This window comes from Podarcis filfolensis, assembly GCF_964270895.1.
Source record: "Podarcis filfolensis genome assembly, chromosome: 7".
Classification (NCBI taxonomy): Eukaryota; Metazoa; Chordata; class Lepidosauria; order Squamata; family Lacertidae; genus Podarcis; species Podarcis filfolensis.
This window is the reverse complement of record NC_139603.1, coordinates 68,030,091-68,051,672: the sequence shown is the minus strand read 5'-3', so window position 1 is coordinate 68,051,672 and position 21,582 is coordinate 68,030,091. Positions and strand designations below refer to the sequence as shown.

At 39.5% G+C, this 21,582-nt stretch overlaps 1 protein-coding gene across 7 annotated transcripts in view; it reads right to left on the bottom strand.

Annotated features, from left to right (window-relative positions):
• Window positions 1–21,582, bottom strand: part of VPS13B (vacuolar protein sorting 13 homolog B) — a 358,520-nt gene that overhangs the window by 239,077 nt on the left and 97,861 nt on the right. For all 7 annotated transcript variants that reach the window (XR_014550190.1, XR_014550191.1, XM_083622696.1 and 4 more), the window contains exons 18-19: window positions 19,295–19,429; window positions 16,374–16,547 (exon numbers count right to left, since the gene is read on the bottom strand). Coding sequence is in view for 5 of the 7 variants with exons in the window: in XM_083622696.1 (XP_083478822.1) it covers window positions 16,374–16,547; window positions 19,295–19,429 (309 nt within the window). In the remaining 2 variants the exon portion in view is untranslated. The remainder of the gene's footprint in view (window positions 1–16,373; window positions 16,548–19,294; window positions 19,430–21,582) is intronic.

Genomic DNA, 21,582 nt, shown 5'->3' with positions numbered 1-21,582 from the left:
CTCTGGTTATCTCCCGCTTGGACTACTGCAATGCACTCTACGTGGGGCTACCTTTGAAGGTGACTCGGAAACTACAACTAATCCAGAATGGGGCAGCTAGACTGGTGACTGGGGGCGGCCGCCGAGACCATATAACACCGGTCTTGAAAGACCTACATTGGCTCCCAGTACGTTTCCGAGCACAATTCAAAGTGTTGGTGCTGACCTTTAAAGCCCTAAATGGCCTCGGTCCAGTATACCTGAAGGAGCGTCTCCACCCCCATCATTCTGCCCGGACGCTGAGGTCCAGCGCCGAGGGCCTTCTGGCGGTTCCCTCATTGCGAGAAGCAAAGCTACAGGGAACCAGGCAGAGGGCCTTCTCGGTAGTGGCGCCCGCCCTGTGGAATGCCCTTCCAGCAGATGTCAAAGCGATAAACAACTACCTGACATTCAGAAGACATCTTAAGGCAGCCCTGTTCATGGAAGTTTTTAATGTGTGATATTTTACTGTATTTTTGGTTTCTATGGAAGCCGCCCAGAGTGGCTGGGGAGGCTCAGCCAGATGGGTGGGGTATAAATAATAAATTATTATTATTATTATTATTATTGATGTTTAAAAGGTAGCAACAGAATTTTGTGTGGTGGATAAATGACAATGATGGCCCTCTTCTTCAGCAGGCACCTGACATTACATAAGATGTGCCCACCATGCAGAGGTCTCAAGGTGCTGTTGCCCAATTTGCACAATCCTTCCCCTAGCAAATTAATATGCTAACTATGTGGCTGCACATATTAGCCTCGGGTGGCGCTGTGGGTTACACCACAGAGCCTAGGACTTGCCGATCAGAAGGTCGGCGGTTCGGATTCCTGCGACGGGGTGAGCTCCCGTTGGTCGGTCCCTGCTCCTGCCAACCTAGCAGTTCAAAAGTACGTCAAAGTGCAAGTAGTTAAATAGGTACCGCTCCGGCAGGAAGGTAAACGCCGTTTCCGTGCGCTTAGTCATGCTGGCCACATGACCCGGAAGCTATTCACCGGCTCCCTCGGCCAGTGAAGCGAGATGAGCACCACAACCCCAGAGTCGGCCACGACTGGACCTAATGGTCAGGGGTCCCTTTACCTTTACCGCACCTGCACAATGTGCTACTTCAGGTGTATGGTAGAGAGGATGTATGGTGTATGGTGGAGATGGTGTTGCTCCTTCACAACATGAAGCTTATCATTGCTTGGTAACGGTCTCAGCTGGCAGCTCAGTCTTACCAACAAAGTAGACTATTGCCTACCAAAATGTATGCCACAATGAAGTCATACAAGCCTCTGAGCTGGGAAAGCAGATTTTGTATTTTTACTGCTATACATGTTCCAACAATTTGCCAACATAAATTGCAAGCTCAGCAGTTTGAACAAGTTATACATTATTAACCATAAGCAACAAGGGGGCTACGTATCATGCAATTTAAGGCAATTAGTCAAGTGCTGTCAGCAAAAGATTCACTTGAGTGAGTCCCAAGTTTCTCAGAAGATCAAAGATAGCCAGTGTTGCATTCAATCCTAACCAGATCCAGATTCACACTTTCGATTAGGTATTTATGCTGATTTCGTGACTACTGCTTTTCCAGATCTGTAAGAATTAGTGTGCTTTTGTTTTTTTACTAATATTTGTTTAATTAAGTTAATTAATTACAGCTTAACTGAAGTATTTTAAACTGAAGACCTCACACAGCTTTCAAAGCAGAGTCTGTAAGCTAATCCTCTTTTTTAAAAAAAAAAAAAACTGGCACTGAGGATGAAGTCAATAAATTGTCAATTAATAACATGCTTACTTTGATGGCTCTTCAGTAATTTACTTTCATACCACTTCATAAATTTCTTAGTACAACTTTTGGAATTTTGAGTACAGTACCTCTGCCATGGGAAAATTTGGTTTAAATCTGCTCTGCTGCCAATAAACCAATAAGACTAACTGGCTGATAATCCTCCCACACTGCACTGTTTAGGTATATGCAGTCAACCAGTGAAAGTTTAATTTGTTCCGCTAATGGCACAGAAAACTACTCAGAATTATTCACTGTAAGTCTAAACTTCAGCTCCCTTCTATCGTACGGACAAAATCCTAAATCATTCTGTGCTTGGTAACTGAATCTGTTTTATCTTTCTTTTGATCCAAAGCATAACAAATATAATGAGCACTACAGATAACTCAGATTGAATTGCACCTAGAAGCAAAAACAATTACGATATGCAAAACGCATTGAAAGAAACTAGTATCTCCTTGGACTCATAAAGCCTTTTTATATATTTTTTAATTTCTAAAGTGGTAACGTATATTTAAATGTTGATCTTGAGCAAACAAAACATTAGGTATACCATGTGTATCAGATCTAAGTGCATTCAAATGAACGTATATGGCAAATGGAATATAATAGCAAATTAAACTTATAGTAGCAAATGTCCTTTTAAAATGTATCACTCAACACAATTGAGTCTTGAACGCTTATTTTTTTCATGTATCCGATTAAGAGCATATTTTAAATTGGATTATTTTCTGTTAGTTGCAAAGTTGCGTGTTTGTTTTCTGTAATCGCTAGAGTACAGAAATTTGGAAGAGATATAAATGGCACCAGGGCTTTTTTTCTGGAAAAAGAGGTGCCGAAACTTGGGGGAGCACCCAGCTGAAGCTGTTGAGCTTTGGAGATCTCCCCTTAAAAAGCTTCTCTGCTTACGCCGCCACCACACCACCTGCCACACTGAACTTATCGCAGTGCCGCCAGCAGCCTCCGTCGTTCAGCACTGAGCGATGTGCCGACGTGCCGCAATGCCGCAGAGGTGCCAGAACTCAGTTCCAGTGAGTTATGGCTAAAAATAAGCCCTGAACGACGCTCATCAAAAGCATTTCCCCCCAAAACAGAATGCTGCGTATGCTAATATTTTTAGCAAAGTTAAAAATCTGCCAAGTGAACTGGGAGCTGTCCCCTTCCCTTGTACCAAGACAGCAGCCATAACTAGCAGTAACAGGAGAGGGGTCCCTGTCAAACAAGGGTCACACATTGCCCATTGGTTGGTTCCAGAAAGGCCTGGGGATATTTCTGTCCATCTAATGCTGTCATAGTTGTAGCAGAAATAAAAACGATTTGGGGAGTCAAGTGGAACAAAGCTCTGTACAGATGTGCTACTTTCCTTTGTATATTTTGTGCACATCACTTTAAGCTCTAGATATGATCAGGCTGTTAGTAATTTCCTTGACACTGTGGCAGGCTATTTTATAGGGTCAACTTGTATACGTGCTACTTGAACAAACAGCTAGAATAATTCAAGAGGAAAACGGGGTTCAGCTGCTGGCAATAAATTGTTTTCCCCTTCTGCATTCTCTGAAATTTTAGGCAGGAATGCTGATCACTTTCCTACAGTCTTTTCTAAATTTGTAAAGGTCTTAATAATCTTTCTTATGTATAAAAATTCCATGGAGGAGCTTGCTCTACTCAGTGACAGCCAATAATGAAAAAAGAGCTTAACATCTAGAGAAGATGCATACCTACCATGCCCAGGCAGGGTCTAACAGCCCTTAAAACCCACATATAAAAGACAATAATAGTGGGACATCCCTGAATTATCCCACTGTTTGCTGCCACAATCCCTTGTGAGGGGAGAGAACCTACTGGGGAATACAAGGATAAGGCCCTACTCTATGATGTTTTAGCTAGATTGGTGGCTAAAGAGCTGCTTCAGATACTTGTCTGTTGGTGTGTTTGAGGTTTCCCCACCCCTGCTGAGTCAGAAAAGGAGTTTGGTTTTTGTGGCTAGCTCATTAATTTGGTTTTTGTGCTAGCTCATTCATTTGTGTTGCCAGTTCTGCCACTTTACAGAGGACAGTCCTCTATTTGAAGTGTCATGAAGCAGAACTGAAGAGTTGGAAGGGACCCCAAGTATTATCCAGGCCAACCCCTCTGAAATGCAGGAATCTCAACTAAAGCATCCATGACAGATGGCCATCCAACTCCTGTTTATGGTGCACTACCTTCTGAGGTAGCCTATTCCACTTTCAAACAGCTCTTACCCATTGGAAAGTTATTCCTAATGTTTTGTAGGAAACTCCTTTCTTGTAATTTCAATCCATTGGTTCAGGTCAGACCCTCAGGAGCAGGAGAAAACAAGCTTGCTCCATCTTCCATGTGACAGCCCTTCAGATATTTAAAGGTGGCTATCACATCACCTCTCAGACTTCTCCAAGCTAAACACAGCTAATTCCCTCAGCCCACCACCCACAAGGCTTATTTTCCAGATTCTATCATCTTGGTAGTCCTCCTCTACACACATTCCAGGTTGTCCATAAGCTTCTTAAACTGTAGTGTCCAGAACTGGAGACAGTACTCCAGGTGGGATCTGACCAAGGCAGAATAGATTGGTACTATTACTTCCCTTGATTTGGACACCATAGTTCTGTTGCTGCATTCACCTTTTTTGCTGCTGCATCACACTGCTGACTCGTGTTACGCTTGTGGTCTACTAAGACCCTTAGATCCCTTTCACATTATCCTTTTTACCTGGCAAGCCAGGTGTCCCTCATCTTATATTCATCTGCAGATTCGATGAGCACTCCCTCAACTTCTTCATCCAAGTTGTTTATAAAGATGTTGAACAACAATGGGCCTAAGACAGAACCCTGCAGCACCGCACTTATACCTTTTTCCAGGATGATGAGGAACCATTAACGAGTACTCTTTGGGTTCGGCAAGTCAACCAGCTACAAATCCACCAAAAAGTTACCTCATCCAGAACACATTTTACCAGCTTCTCCACAAGAGTATCATGGGGGCCTTACTGAAATCAAGATACACTATATCCACAGAATTCCCCTGGTCCATCAAGCTTGCAATTGTATATATATAAAAAAGAAATGATATTTGTCTGGCCAGACTTCTTTTTGAGAAACCCATATAGCTCTTAGAAATCACAGCATTCTTTTCTGAATGGTCACAGACCAACTGTTTTATTATAGGTTTTTTCCTATATAGACATACCCTTTCTGAAGATGGAGACAAAATTTGCCCATCTCCAGTGTGTAGGGACCTTACCTGTTCTTCAAGAATTCTCAAAGATTGTAGACAGAGGCTCTGAGATTACAAATTCTTTTAGTACCCTTGGATAACCTCATTTTAATTCCTATAATTGGATACAAGGTGTTCTGTAGTTAATGGGCAGTGAACTGAGGTGATCACAGTGCCCTCACCCTAATGTAAATAAGCCTTAGTGCATTTAATTGAAATAACTATATATTCTTGACCACGGGACCTTCAATGAGCAAATACTGGAACGGCCACAGCAGCTGCTTCAACCACATCTAAGGCTTCAAAATGCACCTTTTTAATCACCACTAAGAGCTTTCATCAATACTTTTAATATTTATATGTAGTATGAAACTTTATGAAGAATTAGCTCCTGAATTTGCTTGCTTTCCTGTTTCCTCACTGTTCCTTTTCCCTTTGGTATCACATCTATTTAACTGTAAGCATGTGAGTAAGGACTGTGTGTGTTTGTTTTTTAATGTTGGCACCTTGGAAACTTGAGCTGTAGTGGCAACATCTCTCCCCATTTACTCTTTCCTCCATTTCCCTCTTCTTTCTATTTGTCTCCCCCGTACTGAATTGTATATCGTAACTCTCTTGAAGCAGAGACCTAACCACTCATACTTAATTGTTTGATAATACAGTAACAATCACAGCACCACTTCAAAAAGCTCTACGTAAATTATTCAGCTAACCAATTCCATCAGTGCAAAGACCTCCTTTTGCACTACTGAACCTCCCCCTCGCATACATGTGCAGCCCAAATCTGCTCCAGATGGTTGGGGAAACCCCTAGAACAGAATTAGGGGGCACACGGGCAAAGAAGAGAGAGAGAACATTATGTTGCACAATCCTATCCTTGCGCAGATGAAATATTCCCACTGTAGATAACCCTTAGTCACAAAAAATTCCATTAGTGCTGCCTAGAGAACAGTGAGAAGGACCTTAAGTGTGATAAGCAGATGCTCATTCATTGAGCTTTAGCCCCACTTTGAACAGATGAGAATACAGAATACATATGAACAGCTGAAGTCTAAAAATCCTTATTATCTGTCTAGAAATCCTTGAACGTAACACAGTTGCTTCTGTCTTTCTGCATCCACTATGTGCACTATGATATCCATAAAGCTCTAACGCCTTTAAAGGCTGAAATTATTTGGTATGATGTAAAAAGAATAAGCACAGAGAAACTAAACCATCACATTCAGTTTCCTTCAGGGTTCTCCCTCAGGTAGAAAACGCCAAAAATAATAGATAATAAATATCAGGAATGGAAATCACTGTGGTATGTCATGGAACCAAACACATTGTTCTACCTCACAAAACACCAAAAATTGTCAAAATTGCTCTACAACTCAAAACAACAAATCAAATATCCTTATTCTGCTTTGCTTGAGGAAATGGACAGACTTGGAACAGCCTGAGTACTTCCAGTCAAATTCCATGACACTGGCTCTCTGGAGATGCAAAAGGAGGAAGAAAATTTGCTTCTGAAGCAAAGACCAAACAGTTGGCCAACCACTATTTGGATAACTTCTTTGAATTGTTTTTCCTTCTTCTGCTTTCCCACTCTAGGGCCAATTTTCTTAAATAAATCCCTTTGAGGAAAAGATTGTATTTTGCATCACACGAAGCACACTGTTGGATATAGAATAGGTACATATTTTCCTCAACTTGTATCATTATTAAAATTATGTGCCACAGTACAATAAAAAACATTGAACAACCTTTTTTTGCTCTTATATTTGGCTTTCTAGCTGCCAAAACATTGGCTCTGGATATTATCCTGGTTGCACATGTCAAAAATGACAACTCACTTGTCAAACTTAACTGTAATTGAGTTCAAGTTACTGAAGGAGTTGCTTATGTTTGTAGACAGTCACAAAGAAGAGACAAAGGAGAAGAATAATTATGTAATACGGCCAATTAAACCTTGAAGTTATATAAACTGACCAAGTTCACAACTCAGAATGTGACTAAGGAATAATGAAGCTAGTCAGTAATTAAACTGATCATGTCTCCCTGAAGACAGAAACAATAGACACCAGCTAGTAGCTGACTACTCACTGGAACATTTTCCAGCTGTTTAAAGCAAAGACTTCAGAATGCATGCATGCATCTTATTTTCCCAGGATTTCAAAGTCCACATGCAGGCTGCTGTTCAGCTATTATAAATGAGTAATTCAAGTAGGGCACGACTACATCTTGTATTAACTTAATAAAGATGTTTCACTCCAAATACATTAACATTTGTGTTTAGCCATCCCTGTTGGAGGGTCTGTTTGCCTTATACCATATTTTACTAATAGTGGGAGAAATTAAGATAAATTATTTTTAATTCTTTATTAAGTTTAGACTTAAGATTTAAAATTATTTGATAATTTCATATGTTAGAATGCATTACCAAAAAATCCAAAACACATAACAAGAGTACCATTTTCTTCTGCAAATATTGCCCAATATATAAACCATCAAAAATTAGTATGCAAGTTGCCAAATATGTGCTAAATTACTTGTTGCATGCAAACAAGTTACTACATTTCAGTCAGCAGTGTAAAAAAGGAATGTATTATTGCTGGGCTACATTGACAAAATATTCACCATTTAAGTAAATGAGAAGCATTAATAACCAGCATGGACTTCAGCACTAAATGTGCTTTTTGAGGTCCTCAAAATGAGTGAAAAAGAGGTGGAACGGAGGGCTTCCCCCGTCTGTCCAATGACTAGAAAATGTTTCGGTTAGAGGGATATAAAATTTTCATACTCTCAGCAGTTAGCCTTGAGGACTTCCCAGTTCTCTCAATGGAAATAATCAAGTATCTATTATACAATCACAGCTGGAAGGCAAATTATAACACATACAATTCATATGCAGCTGCTTGGATACCAGTTCACGTACAAATATGTACTAAAACAATCATTAATACCCAAATTTAGCAGTAATTATTAACAAGCAGAAAGAGGAAAGGGAATTTGAAAGCGCCTACATCCTCAGCTCCCTCTCAAATATTTCTGCCTCTCACATATATTTTACTTTGCCTTACTGGAGGTTCAAAGCCAAAAGAACGCAAGGGCTGGAGATAGTAACACCAAAAAATAACTGTGGCAATACCTGCATTTGGACATAAGAATAAATGATAGTTTATCATTACAGGAAGGAATCTAAGGCTCGTATACACCCCCCACCTGGGCAGAAGCTTTCACATCTGCTGTTGACTAACCAAGTTTTACGTTTCATGCAAACCTAGACCAACTTTGGTTAGTCTTAACTATAGATTATTAAAATAAGCTATCTTCAACCCTAGGTTTAAAAAGCTGGTTTGTTTCAATAAACTATCATTAAGACCATTCAGAGTTAGTGTTTGGAAAGAATGGCAAACACTGATTAATTGGAAAAAGGAAATGAAAGCTTCTGAATTCCTAATCACAGCCATGCTAGTGGAGGGGAGAGTCCACAATACCAAGGCTTGCTAAGGCTGGATCCTAACACTAGGTCATAGAACATTGATATGCCTGAATGCAGCTACTGTGTTTACATGCAAAAATTAGCCAGACTTTGTGCCTTATTGTAGTTTACTGTGAATGAGCAGTGTGTTAAGTGTTCATTCCTGCTTTGTCACTTCCACAGCCTGAGCTGGATAAACTCTTGCTTCACAAGAGCAGTCCAACCTGGCCATTTTTATTTTAGAGAAAAAGCAGCTGTGCAGTCCCAGTCGGTTTGGCATTAAGGGTGTAAGAATCTTCATTATAACCAAACATGGGTCCAAACATGTTTAGTCGGAAACTCTTTTCTGATAATTTGAATCCATTGATTCGGGTATGACACTCTGGAGCAGAAGAAAACAAGCTTGCTCCATCTTCCATGTGACAGCCCTTCAGATATTTGAAGATGGCCATCACATCACCTCTCAGTCTACTCCAAGCTAAACATAGCCAACTCCCTCCCTCCCTCCCTGAAGGTCATTCTCCCTGAGCTCATTCTGAGTTTTAGTCCACCTGACCTTCTTCCTGAAAGTAGTAAACATGTGAAATGTTTGGAATGTGAGCTATTTATCTGCCACTCCAATTAATAAGCGTAAGGAATGAATGTGCCTTTTTCTTGTTGCCACCATCTCACTTCTGTAGTAGGAAGTCTATATCAAAAGAGATCTGGTGTAAACTAACCAAAAGATAGGAGCTACCCTTAGCGAAGTACTTTGTGTAGCACTGACCAAAAAGCAGACAAGGGAATGTATCCAAACAGCACTGAGAATCCAGATGTGGAGGACACAATATATTTAATAGCAGACACGGAACTGGAGAGACCACTGCTAACATTTTATCAGGTTCCACACTCTTGTCCTAAATTTCCCACCAGTCCAAACTACAGTGGTACCTTGGAAGTCGAACGGATTCCAAAACGTTTGGGAACCAAGGCACAGCTTCTGATTGGCTGCAGAAAGCTGCTGCAGCCAATTGGAAGCCATGGTGGACGTTCGAGTTCCAAAGAACATTCAAAAAATGGAACAATCACTTCTGGTTTTCGATCGTTCGGGAGCCAAAACGTTGGACTCCCAAGGCATTTGTAAACCAAGGTATGACTGTAGTTCCCTCCCTGTCACCACCACTAGCTCATGGAGACAAGCTAAAATTGTCCTCTGCACTTGAATGGCAAAAGGACCTGAAATCCTTCAGGAAGGGACTAACGAGGAAACAGAAAGGCAAGAGAACTTCTAGCTGCCATCATTCTGCAGTTCACAGTGGCTGCATTGGACTTCTCCTTCCTTGCACTTAGATAGCAAAAAGACCAGGAGTCCACAGGGGAAGGCAGTAAGGAACACACAGCCATTGCCAGCATTTGAGGGAATGAAATAGCAGTGGAAAAAGCCTCAATGACCTAATGAAAGCTGCATGGGGTGGGGTGAGGTGGAGAGGATATGCTACCTCAGAGCTATGCTATTTGTTAGAGATGGTAAAAATTGCCTTAGTGTAATTGCACTGTATTATTTCATATATAAAGTGCCCTGTGGGTCCTTATGTATCATGAAGCAGGATAGAAATTTGATAAATACATCAAATAAAGCACAACAAGGGAAGGGTTTGTACATTTCAGTGTATGGGTAGTAGACCTGGTCCTGGCAGATTATTGAGGCTACAGCCTAGTACTACACTGAACAGGCACAAAAATACAGGTACATTCCATAAAGCATAGAACTACATACTACATACTACATACTACATACACAGAACTGTAGTGCATGGAACTAACTTCCTTTGTCTATAAAACCACCACTATTCCCTGATTAACCAACAGTTGTGCCTATGCAGAAAGCTTTGGATTTGCACTATAATATGCCCCTAGCATAAGGTCAATATGCCAGCAAGTTTGGAAAACTCAGCAGTGGCCAGAGGATTGGAGAAGATCAGTCTACATTCCAATTACAAAAAGGGGCAGTGCCAAAGAATGCTCCAACTACTGCACAATTGCACTCATTTCACACGCTAGCATGGTTATGCTTAAAATTCTAAAAGGCAGGCTTAAGCAGTATGTGGACCGAGAACTCTCAGAAGTGCAAGGTGGATTTCGAAGGGGCAGAGGAACCAAAGACCAAATTGCAAAAAAGCTAGAGAGTTTCAGAATAGCATCTTCTACTGCTTGATTGACTATGCAAAAGCCTTTGACTGTGTTGACCACAGCAAACTATGACAAGTTCTTAAAGAAATGGGAGTGCCTGATCACCTCATCTGTCTCCTGAGAAATCTCTATGTGGGACAATGCTGTATATTGTCTCCCTGTTTATTTAACATATGCAGAATTCATCATGAGAAAGGCTTGGCTGGATGAATCCCAAGCCGGAATTAAGATTGCCGGAAGAAATATCAACAACCTCAGATATGAAGATGACACAACCTTAATGGCAGAAAGTGAGGAGGAATTAAAACAATCTTTTAATAAGGGTGAAAGAGGAGAGCACAAAATATGGTCTGAAGCTCAACATCAAAAAAACTAAGATCATCCCACCACCTCCTGGCAAAGAGAAGGGGAAGAAATGGAGGCAGTGAGAGATTTTACTTTCTTGGGCTCCATGATCACTGCAGATGGTGACAGCAGTCACAAAATTAAAAGACACCTGCTTCTTGAGAGAAAAGCAATGACAAACCTAGACAGCATCTTAAAAAGCAGAGACATCACCTTGCCAACAAAGGTCCGTATAGTTAAAGCTATGGTTTTCCCAGTAGTGATGTACGGAAGTGAGAGCTGGACCATAAAGAAGGCTGATCACCGAAGAATTGATGCTTTTGAATTATGGCGCTGGAGGAGACTCTTGAGAGTCCCATGGACTGCAAGAAGATCCAACCTATCCATTCTTAAGGAAATCAGCCCTGAGTGCTCACTGGAAGGACAGATCCTAAAGCTGAGGCTCCAATACTTTGGCCACCTCATGAGAAGAGAAGACTCCCTGGAAAAGACCCTGGTGTTGGGAAAGATTGAGGGCACAAGGAGAAGGGGACGACAGAGGATGAGATGGTTGGATGGTGTTCTTGAAGCTACCAGCATGAGTTTGACCAAGCTGCGGGAGGCAGTGGAAGACAGGAGTGCCTGGCGTGCTCTGGTCCATGGGGTCATGAAGAGTCGGACACGACTAAACGACGAAACAGTAACAACAACATGCCCCTAACATAATCTGAAATTGCAACAGGAGCAACACAGGAAATGCATTGTTTCTCACTTGCTATAGGTAGCTAGATCACAACATTTCATAACCCTAAAACTGTCACAGATTTTTATAAGCTAGCAGATGCAGAAGTGATTTGGGGCTGAACAAGGTTCTCTGAAGTATCCAAAGCCCCTTTACAGAGTACAAAAGAAATCACTTACACTTGTAGAAACAACTTAAAGGAGATTATAGCTATTTACATTAGCTAAACCTTTCGAATAGCTATAATTTAATTCTTATGGCTGCTATTGTTTCTAAATCAGCAAGATTTCATTTTTAAAGTACTGCATTTGCTCATATCCCTTCTGTTTCTCCTATTTAATCTTTATAAATCTGAAATGCTGAATTTGCTGTATCACAATTTCCATAGGAACAGAACATTACATCATAAATACAGAACTATGACCTCACCACAGGATCTGGCAGGAGGAGAACCTGCATAGCATCAGAAAAAACAATTTCTTCAACCCATAAAAGTATCTAATAGCAACTATGAAACACAGACCCTAATTCAGAAACATACCACAGCAAAGCATGTACTAATTCAATGACTGCTGTTGGAATGTTGTTGTCCCTTTAAAGAGGTTAAGCATGTGTGTGTAGGTATATATTACTATCATCAGGTGCTAGTGCTATATAGTGTGAAATGGCCTGGACACCAAGTACCTTAGAGATTACTTCCCCTTGGGCAACTGACATAATCAGATGGGGCTCTTTTCCTAAACTCTGCTCTAGACAGACTCATTCTGTATTGGTTTGGAGCTGGGCTGCATGTGTGTGCATGCACACTGGTTGACAAAGCTGTGAAATTTCTTTTCCAAAAAAAAAGCCTATCAAGAAACACCATCAATAATAGAGCGCAGGTTAAACTCTATCTGTTCTGCCCCACCTCCAAGGAAGGTAAATGGTGCCACAGCCATTTTATTTAGCATTTATGTGGTCAACTTTCTGTTATTGCCAGTGTATTCTGTTATATTATGTACATTTTTTATTATTAGTTTCACACAAAATATTATGAGATATTTCCACACAGTGCCATCTGGAAATCTCCCTAAGAAAGACAGAAGCAATTTAGAAATTGTAGATGGCTCTCATTCCTCATGGAGATTATGGACAATGAACTATCAAATACTCATCTTGATATTATTTTTACCTAAGCGAACCCTAGGTAAGAATTTAAACTATTTTAAATCTGCTCTTCAAAATTACAAAAGGACATTTTTAAGTCCAACTGATTTCAGAGGGACTTAAATTCAATGAGACTTTAAAATAATTACTGTTGGCTTCATCAAACTTTACAGGACTCTCACCAAGCAAAGATAAAGTAATGAAAATATATCAAATTCTGTGGGAAAGATTAAATTATTCCGTGCCCCAGTGAAAATACCTTGACCACGGAGTACTGGCAGCTATCATAATACTTTTGAAATTATTCATATTAAGATTAAAGACTATTTTGTTCCTCTATTCCCACAACTGACTGGTATGGTAAAGAGATCAATCCCTACTTTCAGATGTAACATCTTTAACATTTGCTCTCTTTCTGTGCCTGTGATTAAATGTAACATTTTGAAATCCCAAAGTTCTGAGAAAAGCATAAATCCTTGTCTCACAGCTGCTGTTTGACTCTGAAAACACATGCATTTTCTTTTCAAGCTTCGGCCATCAAGAAATCCCAACAGACTAGAGCTGGAGAACACCTGTATCTCTTCATTTAGTTCCAATAATGGCATATAAACTTCAAAATTACAAAAATAGATGCTATGTTCAGCTGCAGTTACATTTTGCTCCTAATTCCCGTGAACAAAAATGCTAAGAGCATGAAATCATTCAAGCAAGCTCTGTCAGCAGGAGGATAAGATTTTTTTTGCACCAGAAATCCAGTGGGAACGTGATAGAAAACTGGCAACAATTACAGATAAAGTACATAGTTAAGTCCTCAGGGAGAGAAGAGGAAATGTAACAAGATAGATGGGTATCATTTTTATGCTTTTATGCCCAAATCATAAACGTGAATTGTCTTTAATTACTACAATGTTTTAATGCATTTATTATACATTTAAAAAGCCCATCAGTTAATGTATTAAATATTTTGATCATGTGTGTTTACGTAATATATATATATTTTAAGCCACACTGTTTGAAGTCTAGACCCTTTTAGAGTTGATGGCATCTTGGACCTGAATTAAGAATGAGAAATATGGGCAACTTCATTTTGCCCTCTCCTGAATGCAAAAAAAAAAAAAAAAAAAAAGTGAGGCAGCAAACCTGGATTTTATGCCCATCCCTTCCTTTCCAATTAACCCCACTGAACAAAATTAACCTTTACAAAGTATGGAAGTATCAAGTAACATTGTTGTTGCTGCTATAATTTATGTTTCTGCAGATTGCAGTATGGGACTTGTTCCTTATACTTTGGGGGAGAAGTAAAAAAGGTAATATGTGAAATATCCTACCACACCAAACATTATTAGGATGCAGAAAGGCCTAGATTTTCCCATAAAAAAATTAAGAAAGAAAAACAAGTTATCGCTTTGAAAAATATGACCTGTTGCATTGCAAATACTTGAAACAAATTTATAGTGTTGTTTTTTGCATGGCTTCTACAGGATTAACAAAAGCAAACAAGATCAAACTTCAACATTACTAAGGAAATATGGCATATAGTTTAATATTAATGCAAAATCAAGTGATTTCTTATTACATTATATATGCACAATTGGGAGATTCCCATGCAATGGACTCCAGTAACTAGGAACAATAGCCACCTTGGGGTGGTGAACAAATTTTCCAAACTACGTACGTAAAAATAAGAAACTTGTGTTTTAGTATCTTATGGTTTGATTTGGTTTATTTCAATCTGCTTTCCCAACTCATTTATTACTTTTACTGTCTTATGCTTTCTGCAAGTAAAACAGTTTCTGAGTCTTCACATTCAAAACTTGTTACAACCTTCCTGATTGCTTTTGCCCTCTGAAAACAGGTGGACAAATCAGGCTAATTTGCAAATATGAAATGCAGCATTATGTCTGAGTATGTATGCTGCATATCACTATCCTGAAACCACTTCAGATGGTTAAATGAAATGACAAGGGAGCACTTCCTCTCATCATGCATCTTGGTCTGATCTAAAGGGGGGGGGGCTTCTTTCAAAAACTGGAGGCAGCTCTCAATGTTTAAAGAATATATTGAATTACTGACAAAATATGCTGAGCATGAGAGTTAAAACCAAAGCCTGGCTTTTTTCAGCCAATTAAAATTCTTGGATTCCATCCTCATTTTTCATGCTTGCCCAATTAAGGGGTCTCCATGACATCCTGCAAACGGGTACAATTTCTTGTAAACTGCTTAGAGGTTTCATTACAATCAAGCGGTATATAAATTTTGTTAAATAAATAAACAAAATGACGGAAAGCGGCAAGGAATGGCTCAGAATTGCCACACAACATTCAAAATGTGTACAGCTAAAAGCAAGACTAAAAGCTAAATACCTAGTTTGCACAGAATTCTAAAGAGCTCCTAATAACATTTCAGTCATTTAATGTAGCAAAACACTTAGATTGTGTTCACATTTTATGCTAAACCATTGTTTAGCGCTGCCTGCTCCCCATTCCTCTTTCACCTCCCCCCCCAGTTGGGAGGAGGACTTATTCTGGTTTATTCTGACTGTTCTGGTTTGTTTATTTATTTATTCTGGTTTATTCTGACTCTTACAGATCACTTTCTTAATGTCATGTCTGAACCAGATATCCTGGTTCGTTTAACAAGTCATCGTTACGACCTGTGGTTTGAAGTTTACTTGCTATGAAATCTATTAGAGAAGAAGGGGCAGCATGAGAGCTCAACATTTGGCTCAGGCTTGTCCACATAGCACTAAAGAAGTAGCTGCCAACCTTTTGGGGCCAGTAAGTCCACCTGGAATTTTGTGAAAGTGTCATAGGCAGCAGACACAAAACAGCTGTTGCAGGAGTTTCTGCCACATTTAAGAGAGCAGAAAGAGAGAGAGAAACACAAAATTGCATGGGAATGGCCACAAAAAGAAAAGGAAAAAAGGCACCTACCTGTAGGTCAGCCACTACTGTGCTCACTGACAGAGAGCAGCTTTTTGCATCCCTACTCAGTTCAGAAAAGAAGAAGAGTAGGTGCCCAATCCTGGCATCCAGTGAAATGTGCACGGGTTTAGGGGTCAGCATAGGAGAGGTCAACCAGTGCAGAAACAGAAACTCGTGTGCATTATGGGTTTCAAAGGAGATCTATTCAAACATTTCACAGGCTTCATAAAAGGGACTGGAAGGCACATTGGAACCTGCCAGGCAATGGGCTGGCAACCCCTACAGTAAAGCATGAATCATATGCCTTTAAAAAATAAAAGTAGCACAAGGACAATATATATGCAAAGCAACCCTGGACCGTGTTAAGATACTATACCTTAGCAGAACACAAGAAGATTCCAATAGCTGGCTTGAATTTCAGCTTTCCAAATGAGATTGCAGTGCCTCTCAACGTTTTTCACAAACAATGTGAGAAACATGTAGTTTTCATTGGCTTCCATGGGTTCCCTTAACACTCTTTACCATCCTTCTGAATACTATATTAGATACAGGAAGATAACATAACGAATAATTTCTGCACTCACCAGAACTGTAGCTGTAGTCTTTATGTTGAGGGATCTGAATTGTGAAGGCAAACAAATCTGGAGCAAGGATTGACTCTGGCTTTCTGCTTTCATTAAGCCATTTGCTGCTGTATAAATCTCTGGTATCAGATGGGCCTTGAATTAAAGGGATCAGCTTCTCCTTTCCACCATCTCCTAAGTGTATTATAACAACAACATTGTGGTTTAGTGAATAGATGTTCAGTGAACCTCAGAGAACTATATAATCACAATGACATTTATTGTATTGAAGAAGCCAGATAACACTGCCTTTTCTATTACTAAGGACAGAAATAATCTGCAAATAATATTTTCCCAAAAAATGGTCAGAATGTATTAAATAATTTGCATAGGTTAAAAGATGATATCAGTAGTTTACCTGCAAACATTTTAAGTATATTCAAAGTATTTCAGGGCTATGTTCTATGGAAGCATTAAATTCATTAGATTTCAGAGCTTCAACATATAAAATAAACATCTTTAAATGTTTACTTCTCGGTGTTACTTGAACACATGAGCTCCAGTCATACATACACTCACTTACAGTAGAAGCCCCCTCAAAATCAGTTTTTGGAAAGAGAGCAAAAGTGTCATGAGGAGGCTACTGAAGACTTCTGAAGACTTTAGTCTATGAAGACTAAAGGACAAAGAAAAGTGAATCAAGTTCAAGACTAATCTGCCAACTGTCCACTATGCTATGGTAGGTTGAACATACCTCAGCCTTGTTGACTTTGTAAGGTAGAAGGCAAATTCTCTTGAAAGATCACAGAGAAAATATTCACTTGCTCCAAATAATTATTATGAATGCTTCTTCTGCATATGGGACAAACTGGATAAGACAGCTGCTGGCTGCCGCATTCACTTGTCAAAAACTAGGAAAACTGCCCCAAAGCCAGGAGAAAAATGTTTTGGGAGGACTGAGAGACTGTCCAATACATTGCTCTCCTGATAAGCTACATACCTGAACAATATGGAAAACAAGAGAAGGGCAAGGCTGATCAGTGCAAAGACTCCAGATTTATTGAAAGATTAGCTTTAAAATGTCTCTGAATTCCCAACACATTTGAAATGCCTTCCTCAGAGGACATTGTACTGCTGTTTCACAGTGACAGGTCATAGAAAACACTGTTCTCTCCAACTTAGGCTGATTTTGCAGTTTTGCCATTTCAATATTGTAACTGGGTGGTAAGCGGCAAACCGTGAGGGTTGACACGGTGTGTAACCATGGCAACATAAACTAACTAGAAGAAAACAGCTTTTTCCATGACTAAACTACTCTATATCCAGTGTCCTGAGGAAGAACATAGGAATGCTGAACATTTTAAAACCAGTTTTTCAATTTTCTGACATAAATCTGATTTATCAATATGGTCAAACTCTGCGGTCAAAGACATAAAATCTGAATACATTGTTCTCTCTTTGGTATATGTTTTCAGTATGAAACAGTGATTATTTGTAGATTTTACCACTCACTTTTTGGGCTGCTAATACAGAATTGTATGTACCTCACTTGTTTAAGAGATGCTGTATGTATAATTTAGCATGGATATCCCTAGGGAATAGATGGCCAGACTGGTTGTATCCTCTTTATAAAATATGGAATTACTATGCCCATTGAACAGCCATAGGAGGCTGGCATGTCTAGCCAGCAGGTGAAAATGAGCTGCCAAAATTAGGGCTCCTTATTTAATGTGTATTGAATCAAAATGGTGAGATAAGCAACAAAATTTATACTGGTTTTGTCTGCATGATATTAATAATACAGTGACTTGTAAGGTAGTATTATTTGCAGTGGGCGCAACTTAGTTTTGATCACAAATGGTGAATAATAAGTTATTAGTCTGAAGGAAGAATTATTTTACTTGATTAATAGTTGAAATGTGCGTAAATCAAATATATTGTTGCGAATTTACCTGAACATTTGTTAATATGCTATAAATCAGTTTTCTTGATTTGCCATAAAAGACTGAAGCTAATACTTCAATTATCTCCTTTTGCACAAATTGGCTTTGGCCTTTTTGTCATCTTTCTGCTGTGTGGTGTTGCACTCCTTCTGGTTGCAATTATAGCACTGGCCTCATTTATAGGGGCCTTAGGGAGAAATCAGAAGCAGGGCTTTTTCTTTCCTTTTTGTCCAGCGGCAGCAAATCTACCTAAGGAGTAAATTATAGCAGGTGGTACACTTTCAAGTAGCCATGTTGTTTTCTCTTAACTGGATCCAAAATAGGCTTTAGCAATTGATTCCCTGCCCCTATTTTTTCTATTATTTATGGATCATTAATTCTAAGACTACAATCATATTCTGTTAGGGCACTTATATTTATCTAGTTGTCATTTTCTCCAGATGCATAAATTGGAAGCTCTTACCTGACATTTTGTGATTTTTAGTCCAAAAAGCCACAGGAAAACCAGCATTCAATATATTTAAGCACAGGTACAGAATCTCTCCAATTTTAGATACAGGTAATACTCAGCAAAGATCTTACATTCATATGCAAAACAGTTTAAATGTTGTGCACTTCGTGTATCTGGCATTACATAACATTCGAGGAAACAATGTTTCATTTCTTCCCCCCAAAACTTATCATTATGAAGATGCAGAATTCAGTTGCTACACTCACATTCAGAGTATTATCAAGGAGACTCTTGATTTTGACCTGTGTTGATTTTGAATGCCTTTAAAATTGTAGTGACCAAAACACCTTAACATAGTTTCTTATTTTTTACCTTTGACGATGCCATGCTACATCATCCTATCCTGCTTCTAAAAACAAAAAAATTAAAAATACATCTGATTCATAGGAACAATGAATAAATTCTTGTTTCAGTAACTCTCCTTGTAAAAAGCAAGGCCAATTCTCCTACACAGGCTATAAACTTTTACATGGTCCAGCTGCACATACCTGGGGCTTTGGCACAAATTTTTATTGATCCCATGGTCCCAGAGGCACATTTGACCAATGATGTGCTGCAGTACTTCAATTCAACATTCTGGATTGAGCCCTCAAGAGTTGGCAGGGGATTCTTAGATTTCACACCTAATAAAAGAAAACTGCAAATGTACTAGCCTGCTGAATTTAAATATTTTTATATTCTTTCACCAAGACATTTAAATTTAATTATACTTTAATTATCTGCTTTACAATATTTTTGTTTGGATTCTAAAGATAATTATTGATAGTATACAATTATTATATGCTTAGATCTATACAAATATCTCTTCTACATAAGAATACAGATCTTTATTATACATAAAAACACAGAACGTTGCATTAAATTAATTAGCTGGTCATATTCATATATGCATTAAACTTTGCTTTCATTGTCATATAAAGGCAAGCCAGGCTCCTCTAGCTCCTCTTTTTAATCCTGTAATTTCAAAGTGTTAAAACGAGTTTTTTTAAAAAACCATCTAAGATTTCACTTAAAACCATTTGGTTCAGTAGCAAAATAAAAATTAAACTTATGCAGCTGAGTTGCACAGCAGGTAACTACACGTGTCATCTTTTTACGGAAACCAAAGTTCAAACTTTGCTTCAGGTCAGAAGTGGAAATCGGTTTGGTGGTCTCTTCTGTCTCCATTTGTACACTCAAGGAGGCTACCACACAGTTTGGCACAACTCAGCACTTACTGGCAGCTGTTTCTGAAGAGAGACCTAGAACTGCAACGGTGGGGGATGTAACAGGTCACGAGTGCACAACTCTGGCAGTTGCACAGGAAAGCTAACTGAACACCCACCCACATTACATTTGGCTGTATCCATTGCTATTATTTCATAAACGGCAATATTCAGGAAAGCTGCATTAACTCACAGTATCTGGAAAAGTTAGCTTGGGCACCTGTGAGAAAAAGTGAGTTGCAGGGAAGGAGGGGAAATCTCCCTTGTACAAAAGTGGGAATTCCAAACACAGCAGAGCTCTGCTTCTGTAAGATTCTGATGCCCAATCTTGAGCAATGCCCCCTTCTTTCTGCAGCCCCTTATGACATGGAACAGGGGGTCCCCAGACCCTCTGGACTCGCTTTTTGGGGGTACAGGAGGTTGCAGTGGTAGGAGAGAGAGACTGATTGCACAGGTAGCCTTCAGCTCATCCACCCACTGAATATGATCCACAACTTGTGCATTGTCTGAAATAAGGGGTGCAGATCATATTCCGTGTTATGTACCAGGAAAACAAAACAAAAGAAGGTTGTTGAATAACGTTCAAAAATCCAAATGAATGAAATCTGCTTGACCCTTTGAAGTCGTCATGGCTGACTGTTATATTCAAATGATGCACCTTATCATCCATTAACCACATAAAATAATTGCTGTGTTAAGCTGCATGCTGGACAGGAACAGATTCCCTAACCGGAAAGTACGCCTTTTAAAATTTAGATACGAACTCTCCAGCTGCATACTGCAGAGCATAGATGAAACCCGTTAGAGAAGCCTACACCCCTCACATTAGCTAAAGTAGGCTAGAGTATTTGCACAGTGTACAGCACTTTTTGCATTAACACACACCAACTTACTACTTGGTCAACACCACTAATACCAAATGTTGGTTTTCATTTCACATGGTTCGCCAGGCCATATCTTTCCAATTGCTTAATTGGTGTTGTAGCAGATTCATGCACACCAAAACTGGTGAGTTTGCACCGATTGCTATATAATAAATGAGTGGGCCTCTTTCCACTATAAACTCTTGTGGCCAGCTGGTATTTAAAAGCTATGGGGCCACATACCGAAAGATGAGAACAGTGCTTTTTCAAGAGAGCCATCCCTGCTGTGGAAAAATAGCATGAGACAATGTAATCAAACACTGTTACAAGGCCCAAGGGAGCAGTTATAAGGCTGCACTACTGTACAGATACCATTTTTATGAATCAAAACCCATTTCAGTAGCAGAGACAAAATAAAATTAGGTGATCAGTTTTTGTTTGCAACTCAGTGCTTTCAGAAGGTGGAGGGAGGGGACATCATCATGGAAACTAAAACAGTTGTACCTCGAAACTGGAATGGAATCCGTTCCGGAAGTCCATTTGACTTCCGAAACATTCAGAAACCAAGGCGTGGCTTCCAAATGGCTGCAGGAGCTTCCTGCAGTCAAGTGGAAGCCATGTTGGACGTTCAGCTTCTGAAAAACGTTCGAAAACCAGATCACTTCCGGGTTTTGATCGTTTGGGAGCCGAAAAATATGTGTACCAGGG